We start from the raw sequence: 12,611 nt of genomic DNA on the forward strand, positions 1-12,611 counted from the left end.
TTTTTGGTAACCCCAAACATTCCCAGAGGTAGTTGTCCCTAAATGCCCTGAATAAGATCTCCTGTTAAATATCTGTAAGAGACACTGTACAAGTTCAGATATTTTAGTCTTTCATAATAACTTAGATTTTCACATCCATGGATGCCCTTGGTATATTTCCGCTGTACTCTTTCCAGTTTATTCATGCTTGTTTTCCTATATGGTTTCCATATTGTTATTCCATACTCAAGTTTGGGTCTAATGCAACTAACAAACAATGACTTCATTGTGTTTGATTTCCTAGACTTTATTTATTTATTTTTTGCTTATTTATTTATTTTATTTTATTTATTTTACATTTGTTGACCGGGATAGTCCGACTGGATATATGTCCATTTCCAGCAGAGGCCTGGGGAGAAAAGCTCCAAGATAATAATACACATTGAACATTTAGTAAATGCTAGTTTCAAGCAGATTTATAAATCTTTTTATACAACCTATAGTTCTATAACTATCATTAGACAATTGGTTGATATGTTTAGAAAAACTCATAGCTGAATCTACCCATATACCCTGGTCCTTAAACGAGTCTATAGTTTCAGTCACTGTGTGCTGTATTAAATATTCACCTTTCAGTTTATGTCTCCTAACTCTCATATGCTTAGTTTTTGATGTATTTATCAACATATTATTCTCCTGTGCCCAAATGGTCAATTTAGTCAAATTATTTTGCAGAAATCCTTATCTGTAACACTTGTAATCAGTTTACCCAATTTCAGGTAATCTGCATATAGACTGTAGAACACCTCAGTTGAAAATGTAAGGTCTGAAAGACACAATATAAATAAGTAAGGGCCTAGGACAGAGCCCTGTGGGACACCTTGATTGTAACCAAGGATTTCATCTGTCCATTTGGTGTGTGATACTTGCCATTTCCTATTTGTAAGCCAAGCAGCTACCCATCTTATCAACAGTACATCAATACTTAGTTGTACTAATTTATTGATCAATGTTGTGTGTATGACCCTGTCAAATGCTGACTTTATATCTATATAAATCACATCACAGCACAATTTTTCATTCATAGCTGTTATTATATTGTTATAGAACATCATGTTACAGGTGGTAATAGATCTATTTTCAACATATGCATGTTGATATATGGTTTCAAGTCCCAACCTATCCAGTTCTGACAATAACTTATCCAGTATTACCTTCTCCATTATTTTTCCACAACATGAAAGTAGACTTAAGGGTCTCTATGATTCTGGGTTTGTCCTACTCCGCTTTCCCTTAAAGACAGGGTTTCTGTTCTCAGACAACAAATAGCCAACCTAATACCCAGAAACAAGGTGAAGGCAAAGAGAATTTTGAAAGTCCTAGGAACCATGGCTTCAATGATCACCTTAGTTCCCCTACCCAGGATGCATATGACAATTCTTCAATGGCTCGTATTTGCTCAGTGGTTGTTACAAGAACTTCCCATGTCTCACCTAGTCAGAATTGCAGAGTCATGCAAGAGTGATCTCCTATGGTGGCTTCGGTCTGACAATGTGACCATCGGGCGACCCTTTGTGCCACAACAACCTGTAGCTATGGTGACCATGGATGCATCTCAGATGGGGGGGCATTATCTGAGAAGGTCGATCCAAGACACATGGCATGAACATGAGGCCCATTTGCACATCAGTGTTCTAGAGATGAGAGCAGTGCTTCTATCGTTGCAAGCACTCCAGGACTCTCTTCCACTAGGAACAATTGCAATCCAATCAGACAACATGTTGGTAATCTGATACATAAATAAACAAGGAGGAACCAGATCATACCCCTTTGTCGAGAGGGGCTGAGAGTATGGCAAAGGGCAATCTCTTCCCAACATTTTCTGGTAGCAATGCATATCCCGGGGAAATCCAACGTGATAGCGGTCAAGCTCAGCAGGGCGATATTAATGCCTCACGAGTGTTCTCTAAACCAAAACATAGCGGAGAAGATTTTCCAAAAATGGAACCAGCCTTGCTGTGACCTTTTTGCCACTCCCATGAGTACCAAATGCAGCAGCTACTTTGCCCTAATCCCCCCTCTGGGGGAGACACTGAGAGACGCACTTGTTCACAATTGACCTTCAGGACTACTGTATGCCTTTCCCCCCTTTCCCCTCATACCAAAAGTCATTCAGAAAGCAAAATTGTAGGGAAGCAGGCTGATTCTCATTGCCCTATATTGGCTTTGTCAGATTTGGTTTCCCTTTCTCTGGCCTCACCTAGAGGAGAAACCGTGGGCTCTGGATCCAGTTCCAGACCTTCTGACTCATATGTCAGGAATGTTTCATCCTGCTCTCCAGACCCTCAGTTTGACAGCTTGGCTGCTCCACTTCCAAACAGGCTTCAAGACTTCACACCAGCAGTAAAACACATTTTGGTATCCTCTCACAAGCCTTCTACCAGAAAGTTATTTTCTAGTAAATGGAAGAGGTTCTCCTACTGGGTATAAGCAAAAAGCATTGATACTTTTCCTGCCCCAATTAGTTCAAGTTTGGAATTTCTTGCAGAAATTTTCCAGCAAGGCTCCACTGCAGCTACAATTCGAGTACAACTAGCTGCAATCTCTAATTTCCACATTGGCGAACATGCGCCTAACCTGATGTCACACAAATTGTGTAAAGCATTTTTGAAGGGCATTTGTTTATTGAGACCTCCCATAAAAGAACCTCTATCACCAGGGGATTTGAATCTTGTCCTGACTCACCTAACATTACCATCTATCGAGCCCTCATCATCATGTGATCTCAAATTCCTCTCTTGGAAAACTATTCTCCTAGTAGCCATTACATCTGCAAGAAGAGTCTCGGAGGTGCAAGCTCTGTCAATCAAGCCGCCATGTTTAATTTTCCACAAGGACAGAGTATCTCTACTAACTAATCCGTCCTTTGTGCCCAAAGCCTTTTCCCAAACCAATCTAAATCAATTTAATGAGCTCCTACTGTTTTTTCCCAATCATAGCAACAAGGCAGAATACAAACTTCACCAGTTGGATGTGCATATACAACTTAGGTTTTATCTGCATATAACTAAAGATTTCAGGAAAACAGACCAATTGTTTGTCTCCTTTTCCGAAGCAAAAAAGAGCATGTCAGTTTCAAAAATTACACTTTCAAATTGGCTCTCAAATTGCATTACCTTTATGTACACCTCAAATAACAGGGATTTACCTTTCAAGGTTAAAGGCCACTCAACCAGAGCATTAACAACATCCTCAGCTTACCTAACTAAATTGTCAATGTACAGTATTTGTGCCGCTGCTACGTGGGCAAGTCCCCATACTTTTATTACTCATTGCAAAGTTGATTTGGCCTCCAGGGACATGGCTTCCTTTGGTTCCACTGCGCTCAAAGGTATACTCCCGTGAGCCACCCAGGGAAGTGGTGCTAGGGACGCTGTCCCATCCAGTAAGAATGAAGACGAGATAGGACAACATAACATAAAGAAGTTATGTACTCACCATAACATTCCATGTTTGTTGTCTATCTCGCCCTTCATTTTTACGACCCTCCCACCTTCCCCCAGCCAAGGACTCCTAGAGGACCTAGATGAGAGATCTTTCTTCTTTAATAAAGGAGCTGCTTTTAATTTCCTTGTTATTTCTCTACCTAATGTCACATTATTAATTTAGACACATTGTATGATTGGCAGTAAACAAGATCTGGGGAATTACACCACTGCATGATGGGATACCTATTCTGGCATGAGCCAAGTTGGAGACTTCGAGGTAGTGAATTCGGCCGAGTTGGAGCCGAGGATTGGCTCCGAACCCATCCAGTAAGAATGAAGGGCGAGATGGACAACAAACATAGAACGATATGGTAAGCACATAACTTATTTTTTTTTTCTAATTCCCTGATCAATATCAGTTGCAGTCACACCTTTGCCATATGTTTCTGTAAGAAATTCAAGAACAACAGTCAATATGCCTGTTTGGGTTTTCACATCCTTCATTTGTTTGTCTAAGAGAATATTAATTTTTCTTCTCTCTTAACAGTCTTATGAAAGAATAGTGGTACTATTTTCTTTTAACCACCAACAAATATTTGTCCCCTAAGTAACCTACTCATAATGTCTTTATTTTTTTTCATACATCACCCTTTCAGTTAAAAAAAATGTTATGGATAGAATGTAAAGGCACATACATCACATAGTTGTAATAAGACTTGATAAACTGTTTATGCTGGATCCCCATTTCTTTTCAGTCTTTAAACAAGTCTTCTATTTCCATTTATAAGACACCCATACCATGTTGACCAGTTATTCCAAGATTCTGTCATTCCTAAAAGATCAGATCATACTTATTGAAAATAATTTTGTAGATAGCGCATTATGTTTTCTTTAGTCCCCTTACCTTCTTTTATAATGTGTAGGCTGTCACCCAAAGTCCCCCAAATAGCCAAATTATCTAAAAACTCAACAACACTAATACATTCAGAAATATCTTGCACAGGATCAGAATGTAAAATGTAATCTATATCATTTTAAAAGAACCACAAATATGCATGTACTGGTTAACTGAGCCAGTCCACAAATGCCAAAATCTAATAATATCATGTTAAGACAACACTTACTACTTCCTTTCCTATTGTTACAGCTGCAGTCATCATCAGCCATGTTGACTATAGTCTAATTTCCAATAACCTCAAAAAATCTATGTTTTCTTTCCACTCAGTAAAGTCATAAACCAGTATAATTCTGGATAATTACCTTTGAACTTTAGTATCACTTATCATTAAGTATCCCAGTCTACTTATAGTAACACCTAGAATATGGACAACAGAATGTCCACTTGAAAAAAGACAATTCCAGGACAAGAATTTGACCTAAATGGCCATAAAACTTTATAACCCCATAACAATTAACCATTGTTGTGATATAAGGTATCTGACATCTAATAAGTAAATAATATAATTCAGTCTGTATGTGTTCACAGTAATGTAAAACAGTTAAGTGGCAGAAGTCATTATTTATACAGTTCTTGTTTAGGGCCCAACTACATTAGTATCCATTCCCTTTTTCAGTCAATAGCACTAACAACTTTAGCCTATATCCTCTTTCTAACAGCTCCCTCTTGTGATTGATCATCAATTTATTTGTTAATTTGTAAGGAATCAACTATTAATATAGAGTGCCACACTTCTGATTATGACTAGATTAGAAGTGATAGTGGGAAATTCTACAGAGTTGTAGGATTGGTCAGATGATGTATCGTATTGATCCTCATCCAGAATAATGGCATTTGGTCAATGTAGGAAGGGTCTCAGCTTCTACTGTAGGAAGAATATGGGTGCTCCCCTACTTACAAACAGGTTACATTCCTGGGGATTTGTTGTAAGTCGAAAATGTTCATAAGTCCAACACACCCTTGATGATTAATGGAATGTGCTCAAAATTGTACCAGTAACCACCAAAAAAGCACCAAAATTGTACCAGTAACCACCAAAAAGCTCAAAATATGCACAATAAAGAGACAAATACTGCACTGTAATCATAAACAGAAATAGTCACACTGTACAACAAAAGTGGTTAGTGGAGTCTTTAGGAGCCACTTAATACTTGACAGTAGCACTGTATTTTTTGACAGTAGTGTATTTTTACCAACCTTAAACAGTACTTTAACGTATAATAGCATAATACTGCACACAATACTTGGGTAAAGGATGGTTGTGATTGTGCAGATGGAATGCCATCAGGAATTGGGAATATTCAAAGAACCTCCTGTGGACATAGATCCATTGGTTCTTGTTCTTGTGTTCTTGCGTATTGTGTCCCACCTCAGCTCTCTTGAGATGTCTATCAAAAGATGTCTACAGAGCTAATTTTTTCTAATCCTCATAAGTCTTCCTGTAGCAGGCAATAGTTTCATGAATAACTGCACACACTTTTGTAAACCTTTCAGTGTTTAGGTCCTGAGACTCAAAAGAAGCAAGTGCCTTCTCAATCATGTTGAAATCTTCAGCCAGACTGCTTACATATGAATTTCTTGGGTTCCACAGCTTTGTGTTCCTTGTCTGTGACTTCCTTATGGGCCTTTTGTGACTCTAGCTCCATCAAATCCTCATTGCTCAGCTCCTTACTGTGGCATTCCAACACTTCATGGATATCTTCTTCTTCAATTTCCAGTTGCAGTTGCCTGCCCAGTTCCACGTCTCATTGGCCACTGAAGTAACTGTCTCTGTAATTACATTCAAGCTGTTTGTAAGTTGTGGGCAGTGCTTCTTCCAAACACCATTCATGGTGATAGTCTTTACCTCACATCAGGAAGCGTCAATGTTCTTAATTGCCTTGTAGATGAGAGAGTTCATATAAGACTCTCTGTGTCACTCCACTGTCCCCTTCTGTCTCCTTCACAGCCTGTGTGAAATTTCTGCACAGGTAGTAAGCCGTAAAAGTTGCTGTAGCACCTTGATCCATTGGCTGAATGACAGAGGTGGTATTGGGAGGTAGGTACACCACCTTGATGTTCTCATGAAAATTGTCCAGGAATGGTGGTTGACCTGGGGCATTGTTTAGGACAAGCAGGATCTTGAAGGGCAGCTTTTTTGTTGTAGCAGAACTTTTCTATCTCGGGTGAAAAGGAATGGAAAAAACAATCTTCAAAAAGAGGTTTTGTCATCCATGCTTTACAGTAAGACTTCGACACAACAGGAGGTGAAGCTTTGACAACAGCCTTGAGGACCCTGGGGTTTTCGGAATGATAGATTAACATAGGTTTAATTTTGCAGTCACCAGCAGCATTTCCGCCTAACAGGAGTGTGTAAATCTGTCCTTTGATGCTTTAACCCAGACATTGACTTCTCTTCTTTTGTAATATATGTACATTCAGGCATCTTCTTCCAGTACAGCCCTGTCTTATCGACATTGAAAATCTGCACTGGTAGGTAACCTCTGTCATCAGTAATTGCCAACAATACCTTGGGATACTCCTTTGCTGCTACCATGTCCACACTGACAGCCTCTTCACCCACCTTTATGTTGTGCATGTTTGAGCAAGCTTTAAATTTATAGAACCAACCATGGCTAGCTGTAAATGTTTCTTCACTAATGCTCTCACTGTCACCATGTTTATCCTTTAAATCTTCAAAGAGACTTATGGCCATCTGCTGAATTACATTAAGACTTCCAGGTATGTGGCACTGATAATGGTCTTCCATCCACACACTCAATCTTCTTCTTCTTCTTCTTGTTACAGCTTTTCCCGGTTAGGGGTCACCACAGCGGATCATCTGTCAGCTCATGATTGGCAGTGGAGTTTTACGGTGTCGAGTTTTCAGTCCGGCGCCCAACCTTCCACAGAAGGCACACACACTCACACCTAGGGCAAATCTAGAGTGTCCAGTCCACCTACTGCATGCCTTTGGGATGTGGGAGGAAACCGGAGCACCCGGAGGAAACCCACGCGACCACAGGGAGGACATGCAGACTCCACACAGAAGGCAGCCCAGCCGAGAATCGAACCAAAGAACCTCTTGCTGTGACGCAGCAACGCTGACCGCTGCACCACTATGGCCGCCCGTCCACACACTCAATAGTTTTTCTATTTCTTCCATCACCACACCTCGTCTGTTACTAATTGTCATGGAGTGTATTGATACAGAACATTTCACATGTTGCATAATGTGTTTTTTGTCTTTTACATTTGTTGAAACAGTTGAACGATTCATTCCAAGTGAACTTATGTTTGCAGTTTTCTCACCCGAGTCGCTTCGCTTTATGTCCACCTTAGTTTTTATGGTAATACTATGACACTTCTTGCATTCACCACCACTACTACTGGCTTCTGTCTCACTCTTTGGAGGCATGTTGGGGTGCTACTGTATTAAGATTGTAAAAATAACCACGGTACAGTGACTCGTCTTGGGTAGAGTACTAGTGTTCAAGGTAATAAATTACAGTGCAGAGAAGAAGTCATATCACAGAGAGACAAGTACAGTACGCTGTGTTTGTTTACAGGCTAAAAACTGACTGCTAACTCCACCTCTTGCATGGCGGTCGAACTTCAGACACGTTTTTTTATAAGTCTGAAAGTTCATAAGTTGAAAGGGTGTAGGTAGGGGAGCACCTGTAGTCTCAGAATTATTTTCCATAAAAGTGCAATCAAACCACAAATGACCTTCATTATGACAGGTTTTACAAAACATATTATAGTTCATTGATTCATAGGTTCTTGCTAGGCTATTGCTGTGTGAGGACCTTAGGTAGCCTAGCTTTACATAGGTTCATAGGTAGATACTAGGCTATCGGCCCAAGGGCCTACATAAACCTAGCCAACAAGGTTCCCTGGCTTACGCCACCCAAGAAAGTTATTTTCCTGTGCCACTGTCGAGCAGAGACACAGAAGTGATCCCCGGGGTGTATTTCCTATTTCCCGTCCACTCATCAAGATTTTTCTTGAAGAGTGCTAATGAAGAACTACATTATAGTTTTAATCCCTTATAACCCTTTTGTTACTGTCAGAGGCACAGAAAAAAAAATATTTTTTTACCACAATTTCTCATTGTATCTTTCACACCATTTGTAGTAATAGCACTAGGAATGTGGCACAGTTGATGCTTGTGCACTTTTAAATCTGCCCAAACTTTCACAATGTCTGTCAACCTTATCTTTTTTTAATGGAGCAGACATCAAAAACAGAACTAAAAGTAAGTAAGCATATCCTTTTCATCAAGAATGTCCATTTTAAATTGGACTAACAACCATTTGTTTAATTCAGATTTAAAGGCTGATAAGAATATTCAGTCCAAGAAGTACATGCTTTTTTTTGTTTTTCCATCACCAGTAACATAAAATAATGCAGTAATTCAAAAGATTCAAATGTTCAGCTAGCAAAGTTCTCAGGATGCAAGTGAAATAAATAAAGAAATAAAGGATGTCTTCAAGTTTAAAGCCAAAGGAAATCACAGTCATATCTTACACAGAGTAGTGTTGAAAAGGTCCTTTAGTTGTTTTAGTAATATAGACAGTAGGTCTAATTTTGTCATACTGATGAGTATCAGCATAAGTTATCTTAGGAATTGTCACAGTGACTGAGGGACAAAGGTTAGTTGCAGCAATAAGGAGTGTTCATTTGTGCACAGAATAGAATCATAAATGATATCTGTAGCACTGCAACTTGCTTCCTTATAACCATTGACATTGACGTCTAGCTCACAATCATCCTGGTGGGAACATTCCATCCTCTCTCCACAGGAGATTGCAGTTCCATCATCTGGGTCATATTTTTGAATCAATTGCAGCAAAATGTCATTTTCCAGTCCTTGCTCAGAATCTTCTACATCTGAACAGACTGAAGGGAAGGCATTGTAGATTCTGACAGTTAAGACACAATGGTAGACAATCTAGACATCACCAGTGCTGTTTTATTTAGACTCTGCCATTTCTTTCTTCATCACAGATAACTCTGTGGCTTCATCTAGTGCCAAAAAGTGTAGGGGACTTTTTTTCTTGTGTACTGTGTGAATGCTACTTTGGATTTTTTTGTGAAATGAGGCCACTGGCCTAGTAAGGCTAACCCAGTCAACAAAAGCTAGAGAAATAACAATAAATAGGATGTGCATAATTTTCTGTTTCTTCTACAATTCTGAAACCTGTCTGAAATGAATGTTAAGGATCCTCATCTTTTGTAGCTGCTATTTATGCACATTATTTGAAACTGTCCAGCTTTTTTGAGACTTTTTTCTCATTTGCATCTATGGAAAATTACATTGAAAAATATCCTAACAGTAGTTAACATTACTCATGCTTCACAAAGTTTAAATGAATCACCATTCTGTTTTTAGGGTCACCACCATCACAGTCAAGACAGGAACACCACATAAAGAGTCCTCATCCTCACAGCCGGTCCCGATCACAGGAGTCTGAAGGACACACTGTCCAACACCGCAGATCACAAGTGCTGATCGACTATGCATCACCACCTCTAGGAGAGCAAGGGCCAAGAGCAGCAGAGATGCAACAAAAGCCAAAAAGCCAAGACAGGCAATTCTTCAAATATCCCAAGGGAGCAGGAAAAATTCCGTTAGTATCAAGTCTTAGTGGTGCAGGCAAGTCAAGCAAAGTAGTTAACTATTACATGCCAGTTACTCCGTCACAGGCAGCTCAATCAGGACAGGATGTTTACCACTTGCAGCAGCAGCAGCAACAACAACACAGCCATAAAAAATACAGGCAGAAGGTCAAAGATATACATTCTCCAGCAAAAACCACTCATCCGCAGCCCATGGCACTGGAGCATGAAATTGTAAGGGATTTGCCACCAGTCCTAACCAATGAGGGCTATGTCATGCCTGTGGTTCAAAGACATGAGCATCATCATCATCATGAACACCATCATCACCATCACTATCACCACTATCAGTCATGAGCACATATTGGACTTTGTTCCCTTGGCAGACTGTGAGACAGGGGTGAAATCAACAGCTATTTACCAAGTGCAGTATTCTACTCATTTTCTTGTCTGTTGTTAGACTCCCCTGAAAAGAAAGTGAGATGGCGTTTAGCCATATTCTTTCAGTGAGAGGGTTTTGTTTCTTTTTAAAGAAGAATTCTACTCTCATTTTGTCTGGCAACGTTACTCCTTAATACTCTGTATCATTTTTTTATATATTGATTGGTTAGCTATGGATCTCAGGTACATGAGCAGCTGGTGAGCTGCATATATTGTAGACATAAACTGTTAACTTTTGTTACACCACTGCCATTTCTTAACAGAACTTTTGTGTTCTCTTATTTCTTGGATATTTTATATTTTTAAAGCTAATATGAATTATAATTTTTGTGTATTTCAACGTGAGGCCTTACTGCTGCCAGATAGTCTTAGCTCCATCTACATGCAGCGCACACCTCATTTCTGTGTCAGGATCTTAAATGTTGCCTCCTATAAAAATACTGACGTTATGATAGATTTATCCTGTGAGCATATATTACACTTGGACTGAATGTAACACATTTGTTATAATTTTTAAGAAAGTATAATTTATTCATATATTAATGCAAGAAATATTACATTATTTCCCTGTCACTTTTTGTAGCAGAATGCTGTTTTAGATTTGTTTAGCTATTCATATGTTTACATAATAGTGTTAAAACCAATGCCTAGCACTGTTAAAGGGATCTTTCATGTTTCCAGTTTTAGTATCAACAAAGTAGTGTGTGACAGTAAAATATATTTTTCTTTTGTTTAGTGTGGTGCTTACTGGAAAGATTCTGCATTCCCTGTGAATGAAAATGTGATCTTACTTCTTGGAGCCTTTTTTAGTGGGTAGAGCACCTTGGTATTTACCTGTGATGCTCACATTTTGCCTCTTCTACAAAAGGGGAGCTATGAGCCTTTGGGCAGTGTGCTTTTTTAGCCCTTGCCAACCACATCTGTGCAGGTTTTGGTTGACTGTTTTGCTCATAAATCACAGTTCTTTCTGCTCAGTCACATAGCTGGATCTGCTTTTAGAGTATGCCATTTGGAAAGTTCTCATGTTCAGCATGGTTAGAGTTACTAGATCATGATCTATAGCTGACAAAGATGCTGCCTTTTTTTCTGGTATAAAACTGTGACATCAGCAAGGATCTGGGTTGCCAGATCTTTAAAGGTAGCAGCTAGCCTTCACTGGCAAGGGAAAGAAAAAGAGAGACAGAGACTGGGGGGGGGGGGGGCTGGAAGCCCATAGTCATGCACATCACCTGGCAGAGAGTGAATCTCAGTGCAGCAACTTTCATTGAGTACCTCATCTAAGAAATGCTGAAATGCTTACTTTTGGTAAACAAAAGAAGAGCACTGAGTTATCTGTTTTTAGAAGTTGCAGTAAATTGTGCCAGTTTTCAGTATAAATGCATGAAGATTAAGGACCTTTCACAACTAGAAAGACAGACTCTTTCTATCCGCAGCTCATTAGGCATCCTGAACAGACTCGGGTCTATATTATGTGATCGAATCCTTAGGTTATCGAATACCTAAAGGTCGATCACTAAATATTGAAGACTCAAAATCGAGAACGGCCATTTCCACACAGGGAAACAATGCCGTTTGTACATTGTGAAAAGAGCAAAATCCACGTAATGGCCAAACGACTTGTTTCCCTGTGTGGATACGGCCGTTAGTGATTTTAACACTTCAATATTTAGAGATTGATCTTTAGATATTCGACTAACTAAGGTTTCGATCTCCTGATATAGACCCAACAGACTCCTACATAATCTCATCTGTTTAACATAGACTCCCAAAAGCTATAGCACCTGGGCACTGTGCACTAGCCAGAGGGCTCAAGTCTATGATGAAGATGGAAATAGGATTTACTCCTTTGCCACCTTGGACCTACAGACCGTTGCAAATTTCTGCCATATAGTTCTCTTTCAGATCTCTTTGCTGGATCAGACCATGGAAAAATTGTTTGTCCTATGAGAGGCACATGAGAGGGACCCACAGAGAGCTGTGTGGTCCACTGTATCATTAATGTGGCAGATACTGTGGTTATGATTACAACCAATGGCATCTGACTTCACAGAGCTGTTTAGTTTAAACTATTCTTCTGTGAGGAGTTTCCTCAAAGTTATTTTGCATACATCTTTTAGAGAGAGGTTCTTTTTGGCAAGCATTAT

At 39.4% G+C, this 12,611-nt stretch overlaps 1 protein-coding gene across 1 annotated transcript in view; it reads left to right on the forward strand.

Moving 5' to 3' along the window:
- NKD2 (NKD inhibitor of WNT signaling pathway 2) overlaps positions 1–11,196 on the forward strand; it is a 420,097-nt gene extending 408,901 nt beyond the window's left edge. Inside the window, exon 7 of the mRNA XM_044065142.1 lies at positions 9,800–11,196. Within this exon, the coding sequence (XP_043921077.1) occupies positions 9,800–10,383 (584 nt within the window). The 3' untranslated portion in view covers positions 10,384–11,196. The remainder of the gene's footprint in view (positions 1–9,799) is intronic.
- Positions 11,197–12,611: the final 1,415 nt, after the last annotated feature.

This window comes from Protopterus annectens, chromosome 3.part0 (genome assembly GCF_019279795.1).
Source record: "Protopterus annectens isolate FY-2018-M chromosome 3.part0, PAN1.0, whole genome shotgun sequence".
NCBI lineage: Eukaryota > Metazoa > Chordata > Ceratodontiformes > Protopteridae > Protopterus > Protopterus annectens.